Below are 23469 nucleotides of genomic sequence, written 5' to 3'. Positions count from 1 at the left end.
TGGAAATGCCTAGTTTCTGCCTGTATTGCTCCTGTACATTAAGTTGGAAAAATACAACAGTATAGAGTATACATATTCAACAATTAATACGTTTTGGCAGACTTCCCAAGGGAGGAAAGTATAAATCTTATTTTGAAGTTTATTACCTGTTTTCTTAGGAATTTCGAACATCTTTCAAAATTCAATAAAGAAGTGATTCTTTTCTTTGCAATGAATTATTTTAGTGATGTCATAGCCATTTAAAATGTTTGACGTGCTCTAACCTTTAGGGATTTATTTTAAATTTATACACGGTTATAAAGTATTTACCATAGATGTCTGAATTCTGATTTTCTTTTTGTAGTTCTTATTAATTAGCAATCTTCATGGGATGTGTATGTATGTATCTCTGTATTTTTTGTTTACAGGATTATACTGCCTTATTTTACTTTTCTGTTAATTGTACTTGAATCCTTTTAAAAATTGAAAACAGTTAAACATTTACATTGTCTTTTTTACTTAAAAAAGGGGCTTTACTTTTGATGAATTCTGTAGAATTTTATTTCATTAAGAATTTTTTAATTTGTTATCTCTTGAGGAAAAATTGAACATGAGAAACAAATTTGGTAAATTAAGTTTTAACCATATGCAGTATTTTTCTTTATTTTTTTATTCCTGAAAGCTAAAAAAGAAAAAAAAAAAACCCCAACAACTAAGCATATCCTCTCCTTTCTACCCCCACACCATCTTCCGTGTATTAATAAATCTACATGGAGATGAAGGCGTTTTTTGTTTTTTTCTCTTTAAAACAGTAATGTCACAGAAGACTATCTTTTCTTGTCCCTGTAGCAGACATGGCTAAAGAAATTAGCTTTTATGTTATATTCCAAGCCTTATGATATTATTTTGGAAATGAGAGTCACCGAATGTACATTGCTGTGCAAATTTAGAAGTTTTTTTGGGCAAACTTTATGAATAGTTTAATACTAAAGTCTCAAAGACTTTACAAATTCACTTATCCTTTAACAGTGTATTATTCATTACCTACTTTTTGCCAGGCACACAGTATGTGCTAGAGATTCCATGGGTATAAAACACATAGTCCACCTTCAAAGAGCTTATCGTTTAGCAGAGTATGCTAGTAATAATTAAATGAATAAGTATATCAGCAATTCATCATGATAAATGATATGAAGGAAAAAACATAGGGTACTATGAGAATGTAGTATTTTGAAATGTTTTACTTGGTCTTGGAAATTGGACTTTATACCTGGAACAGCTGGTTTTTAAAAATATTTAATATAGTTCACTGGTTAGTGTCTGATGTGCCTAAAATGAATAAACAGTAACAGTAATTGTTTAGTAACTTCAGCACCATTGTACATATCCAGGTATTTTTTATTTCTGTTTCTGCATTGCCAGTGTTTGATTTTGCTAATTGCAGAAAAATGGCATTATTCTACATTTGAAAATCTGAAGGTGCATTGGATCCTGCTTACTTGTTGGATTCTGCTAACTTGTAGCAGTACAACTCTCAGGTCTTGTAGTTAAGAACATAAATCCACTAAATAAAAATATTTTTAATACAACAGTATGGAATTAGAGTAACTCTCCTTTCTCCTGCTCAAAATTTGATTTGCTGAAGCTGCCTCCCGAAAATCATGAGTATCGACACACTGGTCAGGACTTGCTCCGGAATCTCATATGGCAGAATCAGGTCAGGTGACAGTATCAGGTAAAGGGAAATAAGAAACATATTATGCTTCATCTCCGCTTTTTTTTCCTTGAAAATATTCATTCAGGAAAAACAGAATGACGAGGTAAAGGGGAACTACGTAAGAAAAACCTGGGATGGTTGGTACACAAAGTTAATTGATTTTTATAATGTTTTAAAAATTAGCCTTTAGAATTACATTGCCATTTAGGAAAAATCAGAAATGGGGGGAAAAAGAAACTATAAAAATATATGGGAAAAACACAAGATGGCAGAAATGTGACTGAACACATCAGTGATCATAATAAACATGAATTGATTAAATTTCCCTAGTAAAGAATTAAATTGAGTATCACTGATTTAGAAGTAAAGTAAAAAGATAGCCCAAAAGGAATAATAGGTTTCATAATTCGTGAATTCATAGCACCACATGATAGGAATCTCTGTTGGTTCTTAAGGAACCTGATATAGGAGAACATATATTCAACTAGGCCAAACACTAATTTTTGACAAATTAGATCTTGTACATTTGTTTTTACAAATATATTGGTAAATTTCCTACTTGAAGCGTAAGATTTTTAAAAAAATTTTGATAAAACATCTGAATTATAAAAGCACTCTGAGTAGTAGTTGACTTGTGAGCATAGTTTACTTAGCTTAAATATTGTTGTTTAAATTGTTTTTTCATCACACCTCTTAATTTTTGTCATATTTAGATTTTGTTTACTGAGTTTAGCATAAATATTTGGTAAATTGGGCTTTTGGAATAAACAGCATGAACTGCTAGGTTAGTAGGAAACTACTTGCATGTAGTAGGTGATCAATAAATAGCATAAATAAGTAGCATTCAGGATCCATTTATTAAATGGGATAATCTGATCCTGATCTCTCTTCTTATTTTCTAGAAATATTAAAAGTTTGTCAGATATCCAGATAGTACAGGTTGCTTGCGGTTACTATCATTCTCTTGCACTTTCTAAAGGTAAGCATTACTTTTATTATCTTTCCGTTTTTCAGTTTTATTACTTGATAATTTAACTGAGCAGAAAGTCCTCCAACTTTCTCCTTATTCACACTTGTCCTTGTTCTTGATCCTTTTCAATTCCATATATATAGTAGAACTAGCTTGTCAGTTTTCACAGACCTACAAAGAAACTATTGGGATTTTGATTGGGATTGCATTGTCTGTATAAATCAATTTGAGGAAAATCTTTACAATATTGAGTCTTAATTTTTGAACATGCTGTATCCCTTACACCCCTTTTATTAGATTTTCACCTATATATTTGATATTTTTTGTTATTGTGCATGGTGTCATTTTCAAATTGTTTATTTCTAGGATATAGACATGAAATTTTTGTTCTAATTGTTCTTTAGTCGGCTAAACGCTATTCCTTCATAGCTAGGAAAGGTTATAACTTGCCCAATCTGATTTGATCTCACAGATGAACTTTTTATGAATAAAAACAGAGAAGAAGCCTGGGCCTCCTATGAGCTTTGTTTGCTTTTCTTTCCTATTCATTTAACAACTTCTTAGGCCAGCCAAGGATTGTACATTGGGTTAGTAAAGAATCTGCCATATGTTTGTTTTTTGTAATTAAAAAAAATAAGTTCCAGTGGCTTCATTATTATTATTATTTTTAAATTTATTAAATGTCTAGTGAGGTCTACTGTGAATGAAGCACTAGGCTAGAGCTGTGGGGAAATACAGATAAGAGAGAGTTCTAGGGACCATACCATCTAGTGGAAGAGACACATATACAAATCAATAACTAGAGTTTGAGACAGAAAAACTTACTTACTGGTTTGGTCAAGGTAAAAATAAAATGCTATGTCAATGAAGGAAAAGGTTTAATTATAGTCATGTGTCACTTAACGGTGGGGATATGTTCTGAGAAATGCATTGTTAGGCAATTTCGTCATTGTGCGAGCATCATAGAGTGTACTGAAGGGGAACAAAATTTGCCATCCCAAAATGTGTCTCTTTAACATGAGGATTATTTTAGGCTGATTATTTTTAAGAAATAAAAGACTCAAAGTTTTTCTTGTTACTTCCCCCTTAACTGCCTAAAAGAATTCAGATTAAAAAATCTGTCTCGGGAAGCGAGCTATCACCTTAGCATAGTGTGAACTAGGTGGTAGACAGGGAGGAACCTAGAAAAGCCTGTTTCTTGGGCTTCCCTCTGTGTTCTTCTGTTTCTTTGTGGCCAAACACTTGTTTTCCAAACATCTGCTCCTTTTCACCTCCCTGTGAATTCTTTACCTTCCTTATGAAGTCCTGACTCTCCCACCTCCAACATCATCCTCTTTCATCTTTAGCTGAGGATGGTCTTTAAGGTGAGAGTTTTGGCCATTTTGGAGAGTTACTTGGTTTTCCTCCATTCCTCCCCTGTATACATGTTACTAAACTTTTGTTTGTTTTTCTCCTGTTAATCTGTCTCATGTCGATTTATTTCTTAGACCCTCCAGAAGAACCTAAAGTGTGGAGGAAAATTTCTTCCTCCCATGTAGTACTTACACAAACCTAGATGGTATATAGCCTTCTACTCATCTAGGCTACAGGGTACTAATCTTATGGGACCACTGTCATATGTATATGTGGTCTGTTGTTGACTGAATATTATGCTGCATGTGACTGTAGTTCCAATCCATAGAATTGGTAACAAAAAGGAAGGAATTGGTATTTGATATAAGTCTTAAAAGATGAGTAGAATTTATTCAGAATTGAAGAAATGTTGAGCAGTAGCTAGGGAATTGTTGAGGATGGGCTCAGGTGATAGTACATACTAGTAAAGGCATAGAATCAGGCAAAGGTATTTTATGTATTTGAGTATCAGCATGTAGCTTTATGTGGGTGTTGTGAGAGCATGGGAGACATATTTCAGTTGAGGCTGAAGTAAAAGCAGAAATCTGTTACATTGGACCTTGAATGCCATATTAAGGACTTTGGATTTCTATAGGCAGTCGGGAAGCTGGCATCCCTGTATTCTTTATTGTTACTTTGCCAGCTTCTCTTGATATTTTGGTGGGTAGATCCAAGATAAATTTAAACCCGAAAGTTTTACTGATAGGACAGTTTTCTGTCTTGACTTACAGGTATTCTTTTGCCGTGTTGAGCTTCATGCTTTAGCGATAGCTAATGAAGTTTTTTGATCACTTAGTATGAACTAGGCACATTAAGATCTACAATGCACAGCGGTAAGCATAACGCCACTAGCCCTTATGGTGCAGTCACATAAATAAAAATATAAATGCATACTATGAAAAAGGACTGTAAAAAAAGAAAGTTAGGATATTTAGAACATATAATGGGGGGATGAACTTAATCTGGGAAATCAAGGAAGGCTTCCTGCTGGGAGAGAGTAGAAGTAAATAGACAAAGATGAGGGGAAGGTTTAGGCAGAGGGAACAGCAATGTGTGAGAAGTAGGCGTTGAAGAATGTAAGGGGAGATGAGTATGGCTAGAGTATAGTGAGTAAGAGAAGAGACTGGTATTAAATGAAGGTAGATCATATAGAGCCTTATAGGCTTTGTTAAAAGTGTTTATCCCAAGAGCAGTGAGAAGGCACATATTTTTTTCAGGTGAGCAACATTATCAAATCTGCATTTTTATAATATCTGTATGTATATGTACAAATGTCTGCTAGTATGTGCATAAAGTATTTCTGGAAGTACATATTAGTAACTGGTAAGAGTGGTTATCTCTTGGGAGAGGAACCAGGGATCTAATTTTGGAGGGAAACCTACTTTTAAGTGTGCACTATTTTGTAGTATAAATTTTAAAAAATTAGTTATTAGTGTGTCAGTTATTAGTTTAGTGCCAACTTATTTAATATATCTAAAGTTGTGAAATAAGATGGCAGTGGGGAGCAAAAGTGACAAGCAAAAAAACGATTGTAGGAACCAAGTGAGATGGTAAGGAGTGAATCTATTTGCCATATTTTTCTTTAGGAAGAGAACTGTATACAACCAGAGGCACTCACAGCTAGAATATACAACTATGTACTGGGGGGCTTTGGTAAGAAAAAAAGAAAAAGAAGATTGACAACAGTTGTTAGCTCAGGTGCCAATCTTTATTAAAAAAAAAAAGAGAGAACTGTATATAACTTGGTGATGGAGTGATACCATCTTGTGTATAAGGTACGAGAGGAGAGGAGTATTAAGGATGATTCCCTATGTTTATGAATTGTGCTACCGAATCAGTTATGATGTCATTTTACTGAGATGAGGAACACTGGGAAGAAAGAGGTCCAGCACATGAGAGATTGGATGGACATCGTGAATTGAGTTTGGGGCATGCTGAACTGAAAGTAGCTTTGAAATATTCAGGTTTAGATGTCAGATAAACAGTTGGATATGTGGGTTTATTGCTCAGAGGAGATGTATGCGGTAGTGAAAAAATTTTGAATGTGATCAGCATATAATTAATATCAAGCCTTGAGCTTGGATAAGTGCCTCTTGGGAGAAATCACAGGAATAAAAGTGAGACCTGAGGAATATTAAAAAGAGAGGGTGCTTTCTTAAGGAGTATAAGGAAATGCGACTTATTCATCAGTAAAGTCAGTCAAACTTAAAGTGTACTAATACAGAAAGTGTTCTAGGTAGTATTATGTCTCCATATAAGACATAAACTTAATAAAGAGGAATATATATTTCCATCTGATGAGAGGAAGAACATCCCAAAATAGCTGATAATCTTCAAATGAAATTTTTTGTGTGGGAGAAAAATAGTTAATTTTATGATTTTTGTTTTGCAGCAAGTGAAGTCTTCTGTTGGGGACAGAATAAATATGGCCAATTGGGTTTAGGCATTGACTATAAAAAGCAAGCTTCACCACAGCTGATTAAGTCTTTGCTTGGAATCCCTTTCATGCAAGTTGCAGCAGGAGGAGCCCATAGTTTTGTACTCACCCTTTCTGGAGCTATCTTTGGATGGGGACGCAACAAATTTGGTCAACTAGGTCTTAATGATGAAAATGGTAGGTTCTCATTATTTGTAGATAAATGTATTTCTAAAAAGAGATGATCTTTTGAGATGGATCAGTGATTCTTAGTGTCAGAGAGAAACTTACCCAGATCTTTCCTAATATGGAGGTGGGGATGAGAGGTTAATTTACAAATTTCATTCGATAATAATATTTTTAGGGCATGTTGGGAAGGCCAAAAAACCAAAAAATATCATTTTATCATTAAGTAACTATAGAAAGTGTATCTGGACAAAAATTTTTGTTGTTCAGTGTTCATTAAAAGAAAGTTGAGAAACGTTTCTTCAAGTTGGTAACCACGTTACTGGCTACGATCGGTGAAAAGAAGCTTTAAAGTTATTCTGGAAAGTAATGGGAAGCATTAATCTATTTGAGTTTTTTAAGGAAATATTTAGATAATCTGTCATAAATTAATCTTTAGTTTGGGCTTCACATTTGACATGGATGCTAGATCATTTAAAAATAAACACTTTGAATTAAAAAAATTATAACCACTTGAAACAAGTTGGGATCTTGGAACCAATTTTTCATAACTACATTAGGTCGAATGCCAATATTTGAAATACAAAAACTAATTTCATAAAGTTCAGCATAATTGTAATGACTTAAATGAACAAAAGTGAGTTGTTCATCTAGTAACAACTGGTTGTGATAGCAGAGAATGCTCTCAGAAAGAATTTTAAAATATTTTTTGCATGAGAAAAATGTGTCAGATTAGAACATTATGTATCTTTTCTGCTACAAAATAACAAAATTATACTTAATTTTCCAGCTTTTAAGTGGGGTCCTATCAGCTTAGTTATCATGAGGTAAATATAAAGAATGTTGTGTACATATTAGAAGCAGTCAAATAGTTTTGAAATTCCTTCATTGCTGAGATCTGTGCAGATTGGTGTTTAGACAATTTAATATTTAAATTACTCTTTTTAAATCCCTCCTTTATCACAGTAGCATGAATAGAAAGGCCTGGGAGTCCAACTTTTAGTAGACTTATATCACAAAATCATTGAATTATAGTTAAAATTAGTTAGTCATCATTGTCTGCTGAAGCTGTAGAGGAAACACGTTTTAGAAGAGTTTTAATTTTAAAAATACTGTTAACATCTCTTGTTGGAATTTTCAGATAGGTATTTTCCTAATTTACTAAAGTCACTAAGAACTCAGAAAATAGTTTATATTTGTTGTGGAGAAGATCATACTGCTGCACTAACCAAGGTATTGTACTCCTATAAAACTTCTTTACTATTACTCATGATAGTTATTTCATAATTAGTGAATGTTTTCATGATATTTACATTGAAACATGCGTGTTATTGATATCAAAAAAATAATTTGTCTTGGAAAAAGGACCTAGATGATTATTTGTTCTCAAAAGCAATTTACTTTAATTTTCAACTTCATTTTATGTTACGAAGTGTGAATTGTGATCTGCTATTAAATGTGATGATAATATATTTTGTCGAGTGTCTCAGCTTCGTGTGAAATACTGCCTAAATAATATTTTGAATGAAATAATTCCTTTTCAGTTTGCCAGGGCTGCTATGCTGTGTATATCAGTCCCATTTATATCGCTCTGCCTAATTTTAATTTAACTCCCATTTAGCTTATAAGTGTTGTATAAAAAGTAATAAAGGAGACTAAATCTCTCTATTATCCATAGGCCAAGTATTATGCAAGCAGTTATAATGAGCTTTCATCACAGTCTTGTTAATGGCTTTAACTCTGACCTCTCACTTCTTTGAGTATGTGCCAACTTGGTTTCAGTACTGTGTAGTTCTCTGGCAATTAGAAGTAAAATGAAAATAAAAACGTTAAACTAATCTTTACCAGGAATAATATTTATTATAGTCATGTTAACGTAAAGGAACTGGCAAATTTTCATTGGCTAAATTAGAAATTAATGTTTTTTGCTTTTTTTATCTTTGGTCCTACATAGTAGATAAAATTGGCAAGAAAAAAATTAACTTCTGATCACTTTGTAAAATTCTACACACTTACTCCCACATTGAGAATTTTAGGATGATAAGAATTATTCTTAGTCATTATCAAATATAGTGTACTCAAGGTATTTTTAAAACTATAATGACCAATTGTAAAAGTTAATTTTTAAAAATTTTTATTACTTGCCTTTTAGTAAGGAAGTTTTACTGTAATTGCCAATCTTATTACCATATTTTATTGATTTTTATCATTCAGATTACAAATGTAATCACTAAAATCTTATTTAATCATATTGGAAAGATGGAAATTTTCGTCATTCTCTTTCATTGGTATTTGGAAGAAATAAGGCTGTGCTGAAATAATAGTAAAAAATGTTTTGTATTTTAATTTTTAGGACTAGCTTTGTGGTAGAAAGACTCACAATGTTAATGGTTTTCAAATTCAGCCTTTCAAATAACCACTCATCTTATTTTCCCTTGATATGTAACTATATCTATTGAGTTTTTAAAAACGCTAATTCTATTAATTGTCTGTATTCCTCTCTCATTAGCTTATGATACTTGTTCACTGGAATTTTTGGTGTAATTATTTTTTTTAATTTTATTTATTTATTTATTTATTTATTTATTTATTTAAAGATTTTATTGTTTTTTCATTTTTCTCCCCAAAGCCCCCCAGTACCTAGTTGTATACTCTTCCTTGTGGGTCCTTCTAGTTGTGGCATATGGGACACTGCCTCAGCGTGGTTTGATGAGCAGTGCCATGTCCGCGCCCAGGATTCGAACCAACAAAACACTGGGCCGCCTGCAGTGGAGCGCGCGAACTTAACCACTCGGCCACGGGGCCAGCCCTGGTGTAATTTATTTTTAACAAAATTAGTTTTAAATATCCCCAGAGTAAAATGTTTTATTTTTCCTTGATTTAAGTTAGAATATCGTTCCGTATCCACATATCTTTTGCTTTCCTTGAAGAATTTCTTGCATATAAATTAGGATTGCTTAACAAAGCAATTTTCCTTGTACAAAACCTACATTAGGAAAATGACATTAGGAAAAATTTTAAAATAGACTTTTAAAAACAATAGAAAGACATGCATGTTCGTGGATATGAGGACACTACCACAAAGATGTCAAATTTTTTCAAGTTCATTTACAAATTCACTATGCAAATTACATATATATATTCCTTTTGACTTAGCAATCACGCTTTTAAGAATCTATCCCGATGATAGGAAATTATGTATGCAGAAGGTCATTTATTATGGCATTATTTTAATAGCAATAGAATGGAAGAAATCCAAATGTCCCTCAGTAGTAGCCTGGTTGAATAAACTCTGGTGACTCCATGCACTGGAGTATCATGACATGTAAAACAGAATGAGGAAGATCTCTATATTATGCTGTGGAATGATCTTCAGGATGTATTGTTAAGTAAAAAGAGGAAGGTACAAAGTAGTTACCTTTTGTTTAAGAAAGGGTAAAATATGAAGGTATTACATATTATTTGTATTAAAAAAATTAATAGCTATGCTAAATATGACGTTCCTTATAGTTTGTACTTGGGAACCTAGAAACTGTGACACATAATTAGAAAGCAAACATATATGCATATTTCTGTTTTTTAAAAGTAGTTCTTAAAAATTAAAAACAAAAACCTAGTGGCACAACTGCAGAAAGAAGAATTCTTTAGATCATTTAAAAATACGGTATTTTCTTGCGTATCACTAGTGGGAAATAGCCTAAGGATAAATTGAATTCACAAAGAAAGCTTAAACTGCATTCTGTAGTCTTATTATTAGTAGTAAAATTGGTAGTGTTGTTTTCAATATATTACATTTAGAGTAGGATAAAGCAAAAAGTACTTTACTGTCATTAGAAACTGCACCTTTCAACTTAAGAGACAAGAGATATAAAATGGTAGGAATTAAATTAAAACCCTGTGGATCTTTACTTTGAATCACAAGTGTCAATATGAACTCTCATTTTTCCCTTCTAAAAATACAGTCATGTGCCGTATAATGATGTTTCACACATAATAGTGGTGGTCCCATAAGATTAGTACCATATAGCCTCGGTGTGTAGGAGGCTATAACATCTAGGTTTGTGTAAGTACATTCTATGATGTTTGCACAATGATGAAATCGCCTAACGACACATTTATCAGAAAGTGTCTGCATCGTTAAGTGACGCATGACTGTGTGTGTGTTTTTTTTTTTTGCCATGGCCACTGAAAGGTCCTATAAGTAATTAACCACGTGCAATTTGGAAGCAATGAACATCCTTTGATGTAGACTGTACTAAAAGGAACCAGGGCTTCTTAGAGAAGAGGCTGATCCCATATAAGTATAGCCTTGGGCATTTTATGTTAGAAAAAAGCAAAGACACCAAACTCATGTCAGAAGGACAAGTTGAAGGAGCTTTCACTGGTTAACAAAAAGAAATAATTACTGCAATAAATGGAAATATATGAAATATATAAAGATCCATGACTTCATAATGATACTCCTCTTCTCCAAATCAATCCAAAGCAAACTTCATTGCTTATCTTTGGAGGTTGCTAGGAGAACAACTCATTTTTCTAAAAATTAGTAAATGAGAAAGAAGCATTTCTCCCTAGGATGCAAGGATGATACAACATCTGCAAATCAGTGAGTGTGATATACTACATTAACAGAATGAAGGATAAAAATCATATGATCATTTCAATAGATATAAGAAAAGCATTTGACAAAATTCAACCTTCTTTCATGATAAAATTTTCAACAAATTAAGTGTAGAAGGAATGTACCTCAGCATAAGAAAGGCCACATATGACAAGCCCACAGCTAACATTGTACTCATGATAGTTTTTTTTCTTTTCTTTTCTTTTTTGTTTGGTGAGGAAGATTAGCCCTGAGATAACATCTGTGCCATTCTTCTTCCACTTTATGTGCGGATTGCCACCACAGCATGGCTGATAAGTGGTGTAGGTCTGTGCCTGGGATCCGAACCTGCTGCCAAAGTGGAGAATGCTGAACTTAACCACTATGCCATGGGGCTGGCCCCTGAAAGCTTTTCTTTTAATATCTGGAATAATACAAGGATGTCCACTCTTACCACTTGTATTCAAGATAGTACTGGAAATCCTAACCAGAGCAGTTAGGCAAGAGAAAGAAACAAAACTCATCCAAATTAGAAAGGAAGAAGTAAAATTGTCTCTGTTTGTAGATGACATAATATTAAATATAGAAAACCCTAAAGACCCCACCAAAAAACTGTTAGAAGTAATAGATGAATTCAGTGAAGTTGCTGGGTACAAAAATCAACATACAAATATCGATTATGTTTCTATAGACTAAGAACAAACTATCCAAAAGAGAAATTAATAAAGCAGTCCCATTTACAATAGCGTCAAAAACAACAAAACACTTAGGAATAAATTTAACCAAGGAGGTGAAAAACTTGTACACTGAAAACTGTATAAGACATAAATGAAACAAATTGAAGAAGACACAAATAAATAGATGTCTCATGTTTTTGGATTGGAAGAACTAATGTTGTTAAAGTGTCCATACTAAAAGGGATCTACAGATTAAGTGCAATCCCTATTAAATTTCAGTGGCATTTTTCACAGAAATAGAACAGACAATCCTAAAATTTGTGTGGAATCACAAAAGACTCAGAATAGCCAAAGCAATTTTGAGAAAGAACAACAAAGCTGGAGGTATCATGCTTCCTGATTTCAAACTATTTTACAAAGCTATAGTAATCAAAACAGTATGGTACTGGCATAAAAACAGACACGTAAACAGTTAAACAGAATAGATAGCCCAGAATAAACCCACACATGTATGGTCAACTAATCATTGACAAGGTGCCAAGAACATACAATGGCAAAGGGTAGTCTCTTCAATAAATGGTGCTGGGAAAATTAGATATCCACATGCAAAAGAATGAAACTGGACCCCTATCTTGCACCACTCAGAAAATGTAACTTAAAATGGATTAAAGACATTAAAACCTGAAACTTGTAAAATTCCTAGAAGAAAACGTGGAGAGAAAACTCCTTGTCATTAGTCTTGGCACTCCTATTTTGGATATGACACCAAAAGCGCAGGCAACAAAAGCAAAAATAAACAAGTGGGACTACATCAAAATAAAAAAGCTTCTGCACAGCAAAGGAAACAGTTAACAAAATGAAAAGGCAGCCTATGCAATGGGACAAAATATTTGTAAACCATATTCTCTGGTGAGGAGTTAATATCTAAAATATATAAGGAACTCATGTAACTCAGTGGCTAAAGAACAAATAATCTAAAATGGGCAAAGGACCTGAATAGACATTTTTCCAAAGAATACAAATGGCCAAGAAGTACATGAAAAGATGCTTAATATCAACCTCGCGGTCATTAGGGAAATGCAAATCAAAACCACAAAACCGCACGTCACATCTCTTAGGATGACTGTTATCAAGAAAACAAAGGAGAAGTGTTGGCAGGAATGTGGAGAAAAGGGTAACCCTTGTACACTACTGGTGGAATGTAAATTGGTGCAGCCATCATGGAAGACAGTATGGAAGTTCCTCAGAAAATTGCTAATAGAACCACTGTACAACCCAGCAGTCCCACTTCTGGATATATATATGAAGGAAATGAAAACAGGATCTTGAAGAGATAACTGCACTCCCATGTTCATTGCAGCATTGTTGACAATAGTCAAGATATGGAAACAACCTAAGTGTCCATTGCTAGGTGAATGGATAAAGAAAATACAATACATAGAAAATGCAATACACATGCATGTGCACACACACACACACACATATATAAAGGAATATTATTCAGCCATAAAAAGAGGGAAATCTTCCCATTTGCAACAACATAGATAAAGCTGGAGAGCATTACGCTAAGTGAAATAAGCCAGACAGAGAAAGGCAAATACTATATGGTATCATATAAATGTGGAATCTTAAAAAAAAAGTCAAATACATCGAAACTGTAGAATGGCGGTTGCCTGGGACTAGGGGTGGGGAAAATGGGGAGATGTTAGTCAAAGGGTCCAAGTTCTGAGGATCTAATGTACAGCGTGGTGACTGTAATTAACAATATTGTATACTTGAAATTTGTTAAAAGAATAGATCTGAAACATTCTTACCAAAAAAAAAAAGTATGTGAAGTGGTAGATATGTTAATTAATTTGATTGTAGTAGTTGTTTCACAATGTATGTGTGTGTCAAATCACATTGTACACTTTAAATATATATAATTTTATTTGTGAATTGAATTATACCTAAATAAAACTACATAAAATAGTACCAATTACAAAAACTATAAGAAATAAAAATAAACAGTTCTGCTATTTGTGTCAAAAAAGGAAATAATATTAATTTTGTAAGTGTGATAATAGTATTGTGTTATATATTGTATCTCTTAGAGGTATATGCCATTGAAGATACATACACATTTATAGGTGAAGTGATTTGATGACCACAATTTGCTTTAAAGTACTCCAGTATTTTTTTTTGCTTTAAAGTACTCCGAAAAGTGAAAGTGGCAATGGCATTGGTGAAACAAGATTATCTAACTTTTGCCAGTTGTTGGAACTGACTGATGGTTATATGATGAATCATATGTCTTTTTGTCTTTACTTTTGTGTATTTGTTTGAAATTTCCCATGGTAAAAATTCTAGAAAGAAAAATCAGTTTTCCTTATACAGCAATTTGTATAAATACTTATGCTATTAAATGATGAAAACAGGATATAAAATTGTATATATATATACAGCTATGAAGAAAAACAGTGAAATTGAAAAAATACTAATTTTGCTTGTGTTAAAATGCCATCACAAATTACTTTTTATATGCATAACCTCTAACCCAGTTAAGTATTTTATAATAAATTTTTAAAAGGCTATCTATATTGTAGTGACTGTATGCTAAAAATAGCTACATTTGTACAATCTGGTTACATAGTCTCTTTTTGCAGAGCTTTTATGTTAAAAGCATAACTAGTTTGAAAACTTGATACCATTTTTAGGGTTCTGTGAAATTTTATGGGTGTGTACTTAGGGATTTAACAAGGATATAATGTTAGTGAAAGGCAATGCAAAAAATAATTTTTAGTCTCTTAAATGATCACTTCATCAAAATCTCTTACAATGATGAGAACATAATGAAATACTTTAAAAATATGCGAAAATATTTAGCCATCAACCTGGAACTCTCTTAGTTTTACGACATTTTACCTTGAAAAGTCAGCTATCATCTGTTAAATTGTGGAGATAATAGAAGAGAAAAATTGACTCCATATTAAAGATTGATGTATGTTTTTGAAGATTATTTTCTTTTCTCGGGCCATATAATGATAAAAGCTGTTGTTTTTTTTTTAGGAAGGTGGAGTATTTACTTTTGGAGCTGGAGGGTATGGTCAGTTGGGTCATAACTCTACCAGTCATGAAATAAACCCAAGGAAAGTTTTCGAACTTATGGGAAGCATTGTAACTCAGATTGCTTGTGGAAGGTAAGCTATTATATAAAAAAGTAGTTTGGTCTCTATGACACAACTGTTTAGGTTTTTTTTTTTTCTTATAGTCCAGAGGACTTTTATTTTTTTACACTGATGTTATGCCATGAATTCATGGAGAATGGATTCCAGCAGCTCAGGCTCCTTTCCATTGGTTCTCACAAAGTGTCCTTCTCTGGCTGGAGCAGTCTGGTGCTTCAGTTGAACACAAGTACCTTTCTCTTTGGCTTCTTTTTTTTTTCCTGATCATTTTCCTGGAAGCTATCTCAGCTCTCAGAGTCCTTTATATGCTCAGTATGAACATTAATTCTCTTGACAAGAAAATCTTGCCCTTAACTTGTTTGTTGACAATAATGCCAACAGCATGCTGGGTAACATTGTAGACTCTTCTGGTTTTGCTGTGATAACATTTGTGGGGCATTCATTTTTGAACAGTGCCCAGTTTCTTGATATCTACAGTATCACTTTTCTTGCAGATTCACAAGTATGTGGCTGAAGAAACAACTCCATGTTTTCTAAAAGATGTAGAGAACATACAGGGATGTCTCTCTTCTTTTCCTTTGTGTTGGTCATTTTTGCAAATTACTAGAAGGTGGCAGTTCCACCTGAAAGTAGGGATTTTTTTCTTAATGAATCTAGTAATCTAAAATGAAAAACATTGTCTCCTGAAGGCCTAGTTTGCTGCTAAGGAATCATAGTAACCGGAGAAACATTTTATGCTGATTATTTTGTCTTTCTCTCTTTGAAACAGATTTATCTGAGGCAAGATAGTGATAATGTATGTGTAACGTTGTATTTATTGTACATAGCATTCACACTTAAAGGGAAACTATAGATCATCGTTTTTTCTTTTTTACCTTTTTTTCTTTGAAGAATGAGGAAATTTACCAATTAATTATTTAGCAGATAAGATGAGTTAGCGGTGAAAGTTGAATTAGAATACTGATGTCCTGATTCCTAGTTCTTGGGAGTAAATTAAAGAGTCAGAGCTTTGAAATTGAACTTCACTTTTGGTGGGTTAAATTAGGTAGACTCCCAAGAAGCAAAATTTACTTTGCTTGACTAACACAATTTTGACCACTTAGATTAATTTTTTTCCATCTAGTCTGTATTCTTAGACAATATATTTAGTTTTGCCAACTGTTAACTTCAAATACATGGACTCACACTATAGGTAGCCTTTGTTGGCTTTTTTTCATTTTTAACATCATGCTTGTTTGATTATCCATAGATGTGTAGCTATGGTCTTCCATCATTAGTTCTCATTGTTTTGTTTTATTCAATTACATGCGATTATAATTATTTACTTATTCTGTTACTGATGGACATTTGGGTACTTCCAGTCTTTGGCAATTACAACTAATGTTATTTTGAACATTTATTATATGATATATATGTATTTCTAAAGTATATACTTAAAATGGAATTGCTGGGTCATAGAGGATACTCAATTTGAATTTTGCAGGTTAATGTTACCCTGTTTACGAGAATAGTTATGCCAGTTTACATTCCCGTTAGTATTATATGGAAATTCCTGACTCTATATCCTTGTTACCATATGATATTGTCAGACTTTCAAATTTCTGCTAATCTCTTGGATATATAGCATTACTTAATCATGATTTTAATTTGTATTTTCATGATTTCATAGGGATTGCATTGAATCTGTAGATCACTTTGAGAGGTGTTTGACGTCTTAACAATATTAAGTCTTTCAATCTATGAACATGGGCTGTCTTTCCATTTATTTGTCTTCTTTAATTTCTTTCAGTAATATTTTGTAGTTTTTATTGTATATCTTTTACCTGTTTGCTGAAGTTAATTCCTAAGTATTTTCTTCTTTTTGATACCATTGTAAATGGCATTGTTTCTTAATTTCTTTTTGGATTCTTCATTATTAGTGTATAGAAATGCAACTGATTTTCATATGTTGATTTTGTATCCTGCTGCTTTGCTGAATGTTTTTATTAGTTTTATTAGTTTTTCTGTAGAATCTTTAGGGTTTTCTACATATAAGGTCATATCATGTATATAGAGAGATAATTTTACTTCTTTTCCAATTTAGATGCCTTTTATTTCTTTTCCTTGCCTCATTGCCCTGGCTAGCACTTGCAGTACTGTGTTAGAAGTGGCCAAAGTAGGCATCCTTGCCTTGTTCCTGATCTTAGAGGAAAAGCTAATTATTGAGTATAGTGTTTGCTGTGGGTTTTTCATATATGGCTTTTATTATGTTGAGATAGTTTTCTTCCATTCCTAGATTTTGAGTGTTTTTGTCATGAAAAGGTGTTGAATTTTGTTAATTTTTTTTCTGCATCAATTGAGATGATCATGTGGGTTTTTTTCTTCATTCTGTTAATGTTGTATAGTACATTGATCTATTTGCATATGTTGAACCATCCTTTCATTCCAGGAATAAATCCCACTTGCTTATGTTGTCTAATCCTTCTATTATGCTACTGAATTTGGTTTGCTATTCTATTGAGGATTTTTGCATCAATGTCCATAACGGATAGTGGTCTGTAGTTTTCTTTTTTTTGTAGTACCCCGTGTGGCTTTGATATCAAGACAATGCTGGCCTCATAGAATGAGTTGAAAGGTTTTCACTCCTCATCAGTTTTTTGGGAAAGTGTGAGAAGGTTTGGTGTTCTTCTTTAAATGTTTGCTAGAATTCACCAATGAAGCCATCTGCTCCAGAGCTTTTCTTTGTTGGGAGATTTTTGATTATCTCATCAATTTCCTTACTAGTTATAGGTCTGTTCTGGTATTCTCTTTCTTTATGATTCAATGTTGATAGGTTTTGTTTTTCTAGTAATTTGTATATTTCGTCTAAGTCATCTAATTTATTGACAAATACTGGTTTATAGTACTCTCTTAGGAACCTTTTTATTTTGACAACATTGGTAATAATTTTCCCATTTTCATTTCTGATTTTAGTAATTTGAGTCTTCTCTTTTTTTCTTAATCAGTCTAGCTAAAGTTTTGTTGATTTTGTTGGTCTTTGCAAAGAACCAACTTTCGGTTTTGTTGACTTTTGCTGTTGTTCTATTCTCTGTTTCATTTGTCTTAGCTCTAATTTTTATTATTTCCTTCTGCTAGCTTTGGGTTTTATTTGTTCTTTTTTTTTAGGTCCTTAAATTATAAGGTTAGGTTGTTCACTTGAGATCTTTCTTGTATTTTGTGTTTATCACACATTATAATTTTCCCGCTTAGCACTGTTTTCCCTGCATCTCATAAGTTTTGATATGTTATATTTTCATTGTTGTTCATCTCTTAAGTCTTTTTAAATTTCCCTTAGGATTTCTTTGATTCATTGGTTATTTAAGAGTGTGTTGTTTAATTTCCATAAATTTGTGAATTTTCCAATTTTCTTATGTTAATGATTTCTAATTTCATTCCGTTGTGGTTGGAGAAGATACTTTGTATGGTATCTATCTTTAAAATCTATTTAGACTTAATTTTTGGCCTAACATACGGTCTAGCCTGGAGAACGTCCCATGTGCATTTGAGAAGAATGTGTATGTTGTTCTTGTCGTTGGGTAGAGTGTCCTGTTAGATCTAGTTGGTTTATTGTGTTGTTGAAGACCTGTGTTTCCTTACTTATATTCTTTCTGGTTATTCTGTCCATTATTGAGAGTGGGGTATTAAAATCTCCCAACTATTGTAGAACTGTCCATTTCTTTCCTCAGTTCTGTAAATTTTTGGTTCATGTATTTTGATGGTCTCTTACTAGATGCATAAACGTTTTTAATTATTATATCTTCTTGTATTGAACCTTTTGTTAATATATAATGTCCTTCTTTGTCTCTTGTAACTTTTTTTGGTTGAAAGTCTATTTTCTCTGATAACAGTATGGCTACCCCTGCCCTCTTTTGCTTATTTGCATGGAATATCTTTTTCTGTCTTTTCATTTTTGACCTATTTGTGTCTTTGGATGTAAAAGTGAGTCTCCTGGAGCCGGCCCCGTGGCCGAATTGTTAAAGTTCCATGTACTCCACTTTGGCGGCCCAGGTTTGCAGGTTCAGATCCCAGATGCAGACCTACCCCACTCATCAGCCATGCTGTGGAGGCATGTCACATACAAAAAAATAGAGGAGAATTGGCACAGATGTTAGCTCAGGGTTAATCTTCCTCAAGAAAGAAAAGGGGAGGATGGGCCACGGATGTTAGCTCAGGGAGAATCTTCCTCACCAAAAACAAAGGAAGAAAAAAAAGTAAAGTGAGTCTCTTGTAGATGGCATATTGTTGGATCATGTTTTTTCAATCCATTCTGCCAATGTCTCTCTCTTTTATTTTTGTGAGAAAAATTGGCCCTGAACTAACATCTGTTGCCAATCTTCCTCTTTTTTTTTGAAGAAGATTAGCCCTGAGCTAACATCTGCTGCCAATGCCCCTCTTTTCTGAGGAAGACTTGCCCTGAGCTAACATCTGTACCCACCTTCCTCTATTTTATATGTGGGACGCCTGCCACAGCATGGCTTGACAAGCGGTGCTTAGGTCTGCACCCAGGACCCGAACCAGTGAACCCCAGGCTGCTGAAGTGGAACGTGCAAACTTAACTGCTGCACCAGTGGGTGGACCCCCAATTTTCCTCTTTTTGCTTAAGGAAGATTGTCACTGAGCTAACATCTGTGCCAATTTTCCTCTATTTTATGTAGGACACCACCATGGCTTGGCTTGACAACCAGTGCTAGGTCTGGACCTGGGATCTGAACCTGTGAACCCTGGCCCGCCAAAGTGGAGCATGGGAACTTAAGCATTATGCCACCAAGCCAGCCCCATGCTGTTCTCTGTCTTTTGAGTGGACAGTTTAATCCATTTGCATTTAAAGTAATGATTGAGATATAGGGACTTCTGTCATTTTGCTTTTTGTTTTCTGTATGCCTTCATACTATTTTTGTCCCTCATTTTCTGCATTACTGTCTTCTTTTGTGTTTATTTTTTTCAGTGAATGTTTGAATTCTCTTCTTATTTCCTTTTCAGTATAATCTGTAGCTATTTTCTTTGTGGTTACCATGGGGATTACATTTAATATCCTAAAGTTATAGCACTCTTCAGTCAGATTTATGCCTAACTTTCAGTAACTACAAAAGCTCTGTTCCTCTACAGCTCTGTTCCCACCCCCTTTCACTTATTGATATCATGAGATAACTTATTTATGCATTGTGTCCAAAAACATAAATTAATGATTTCATGCATTAGTCTTTTAAATTATGTAGAAAACTAAATGTGGAGTTATACACGCATAGTCTCCTCCATTATCAGCATTGTCTATCAAAGTGGTATATTTGTGACAATTGATGAACCTACATTGACAAATCATTATCAGATGTGCATAGTTTATGTTAGGGTTTATTCTTGGTGTACATTCTTTGGATTTGGACAAAGGTATAATAACATGTATCTGTCATTAAAGTATCAGAGAGAGTAATTTCACTGCCCTGAAAACCCTCCATGTTCCATTTATTCATCCCCACCCTCCTCTATAACCCTTGGCAACCAGTCATCTTTTTACTGTATTAGTTTTACCATTTCCAGAGTATCATATCATTGGAATCATACAATATGTAACCTTCTCACATTAGCTTCTTTCACTTAGTAATATGCATTTATTGTTCGTCTGTGTTTTTTCACAGCTTGATTGCTGATTTCTTTTAAGTGCTGAGTAGCATTCCATTTTCTTGATTTACCACAGTTTATTTATCCATTCATCTACTGAAGGACATCTTTTTTCCCCCAGGTTTGGCAATTATGAATAAAGCTACTCTGAACGTCTTTGTACAGGTTTTTGTGTGGACTTTTAACAAGTTTTTAACTCCTTTGGTTAAATAATGAGCACAATTGTTGGATCATATTGTAATAGTATGTTTTGTTTTATAAGAAACCACCAAACTGCCTTCCAAAGTGGCTGTATCATTTTGTGTTCCCATGTTGGCTTATTTTTTTCATTTTGGATGGGCCGCACTTTCCAATTTTTTTGTATGCCCTGTGTTTTTGTTTCTTTGTTTTGTGAACTAGACATTTGAAGCTAATAATGTGGTAACTATGGAAATCACATTCTCTGCTTTCTCCACAGCTAGCCAATTTTTCTTTTGTTTTTGTTTTTTGATTGCTGTAGGTTCTCTCTATGCCAGTGATCAGCCTGAGGTGTAAACATAAGGTCTTCTCAGGTCTTTTCTGAGCACGCACCTTTTCTTGGGTATGCATAGTGACTTTCTAAATCTTTTGTATATACACTTACTTTAGAATGTTCTAGATCTTACATGTCTGACTCCCAACAGGGGAAAAAGAAAAAGACATGAAGGGGAGGAAATAAGAATAAAATAAAAGGGAAAAAAGCACTAGCCCTCTAAATTCTCTTGAAGTCTCTTCAGCTCAGGGGGATAGGCTTGCAACAGTTGGTTGGAAGGGGTGCAACAATGACTTACCCATCTTTGTGCCTGCATTTCTGTGATCAGAAGCATGGATCAGAGTATCAGTCTCAAATATAAGGACATTGCCTTATTATTATTAATAATTATACATTATTGCCTACCCTGGCTGCCACAGTCTATCTACAAGCTACTCCTTGAGCACATGGATAGCTGCCTGTCACAGGGCTTAGCAGGGAGTGGATAGGTGGCTACTACTATGCAAAGAGCTTAAATGACCAAAATTAATTGCAATTTACCACCCAATCCTTCCCCTAGAAATCGCAAGCCTTTAATAGACTTGAGATTAGTTACATCAGACAGATTCTGCCAGGGCAATTGTTGTCTAGGTGAGGAGACAGATTGCTGGTCCTTCCTTCCTACTCTACTGTCTTCTCAGAATTGTCCTCTCATAGCTTCATCTTTGAAAACTGCTTCACTTTCCTGCTCTTCAGTGCCACTGTTGCCCTAAGTTAAGTTCTGTATGTATGTGAATCTGTTTCTATGATCTCTGTTTTATTCCTTCAATCTATGTGTCTATCACTGTGTCACTTTGACACTATATAATTTGTATGACACTATGATAAATTCTGCTGTTTAGGATAAAGCAAATCCTTGCTATTCTTCCTGTTTTTCAAGAATGCCTTGGCTGTTTCTGGCTTTTTACTTTCGCAGAAATTTTAATATCAGTCTGTCAAATTCTCCCCCCAAAAATCCTTTTGGGATTTTAATTAGTACTGCATTGAATCTCTAGATTAATTTGTGGGAAAGTTATCTTTATAATTTTGGCTTTTCTCATCAACCTCCAAACTTCTTAAATATCTTCTGATAAAATGTTTAAAATTTTTCATCATACAGATCTTGTACATCTTTTGGTAATTTTATTCCTAGGTATTTCTTTTTAATGCTATTATTTTAAAAATTCTTCTTTCGAAGCTGTCTTTGAGGTGTAGTAATTGTCTTTGGCGTGATGTTTATATATTGATTTTAAATCCAGCTGCCTTGGTAAACTCTTATTAATAACATAGTAATGTATAAAATCACATCATCTGTGAATCAGTTTAGTTTTGTTTCTTTATTTCTCTTAATGCTTAACATATATAAATTTCTTGGCTTAATTTCTTGGCTGGGATACCAGGATAATGTTCACTGGAAGTGCTGAAGATCAACCTATCCTTGTGCTATTTCCTGTCTATGGGAAAACTTTCGATTAAGTATACAATCAAAGGTTATGTTTGCTGTAAGTTCTTTGTAGATAACCTTTACCAGATTAAGGAATTTCTCTTTTATGCCTAGAGTTTTTAGAGGTTTTTTTTTTTAAATCATGGATGGATGTTAAGTTTTTAATGTTCTTTCTGGATCTATTGAGATGATCTATGATTTTTCTCCTTTAATCTGTTAATGTGGCAAATTACATAGATGGATTTTCCTAATTAAAAATAGCTTTGTTTTTCTGCAGTAACACCAATTTAGTTGTTATATATTACCTTTTCATACAGTGCTGCATTTGGTTTGCTAATATTTTTAAAATATTAGTTGTATTTATATTTATCAGTGAGCTTGGTTATAATTTTCTGTTTTTCTTTTTGCCAGGTTTTATTGTTAAGGTTATGCTAGTTTAATAATATAAATTGGGGTATGTACCCTTGCCTTGTGTTTGTTTGAAATAGAATTACTTCGAAGGTTGTTAGACCTTGTCATTAAAGCCATCTGGGCTTGGTATGTTCTTTTTTGGAATTTTAAAACATTCTTCATTTCTTTTTGACTACAGGGTAACTTTTTAAATTTCTTTTTAAGTCAATTATTTGTAAGTTAAATTTTTCTAAGAATTTTTCCATTTTTGCTTAAATTTTAAATGTATTGATGTAAAATTTACAGTGTCTGTATTAGTCTATTGCTGTGCTCAAACAACATATCAGTGATATATAATAATGTTTGTTTCT

General features: G+C 33.4%; 1 protein-coding gene and 1 pseudogene across 17 annotated transcripts in view; one reads left to right on the top strand and one right to left on the bottom strand.

Moving 5' to 3' along the window:
* Window positions 1-23469, top strand: part of HERC4 (HECT and RLD domain containing E3 ubiquitin protein ligase 4) — a 141033-nt gene that overhangs the window by 32607 nt on the left and 84957 nt on the right. For 11 of the 17 annotated variants that reach the window (XR_011523882.1, XR_011523885.1, XR_011523878.1 and 8 more), the window contains 4 exons: window positions 2599-2675; window positions 6451-6672; window positions 7802-7893; window positions 14986-15116. Coding sequence is in view for 8 of the 17 variants with exons in the window: in XM_070563888.1 (XP_070419989.1) it covers window positions 2599-2675; window positions 6451-6672; window positions 7802-7893; window positions 14986-15116 (522 nt within the window). In the remaining 9 variants the exon portion in view is untranslated. Of the gene's footprint in view, window positions 1-1624; window positions 1697-2598; window positions 2676-6450; window positions 6673-7801; window positions 7894-14985; window positions 15117-23469 lie in introns of all 17 variants that reach the window. The other 6 variants (XR_011523865.1, XR_011523864.1, XM_070563878.1 and 3 more) reach the window with 1 other exon arrangement.
* Window positions 15219-15654, bottom strand: LOC103562198 (large ribosomal subunit protein eL21-like; annotated as a pseudogene).

This window comes from Equus przewalskii, chromosome 1 (assembly GCF_037783145.1).
Source record: "Equus przewalskii isolate Varuska chromosome 1, EquPr2, whole genome shotgun sequence".
Lineage (NCBI taxonomy): Eukaryota > Metazoa > Chordata > Mammalia > Perissodactyla > Equidae > Equus > Equus przewalskii.
This window is presented reverse-complemented; position numbering and strand designations above follow the sequence as displayed.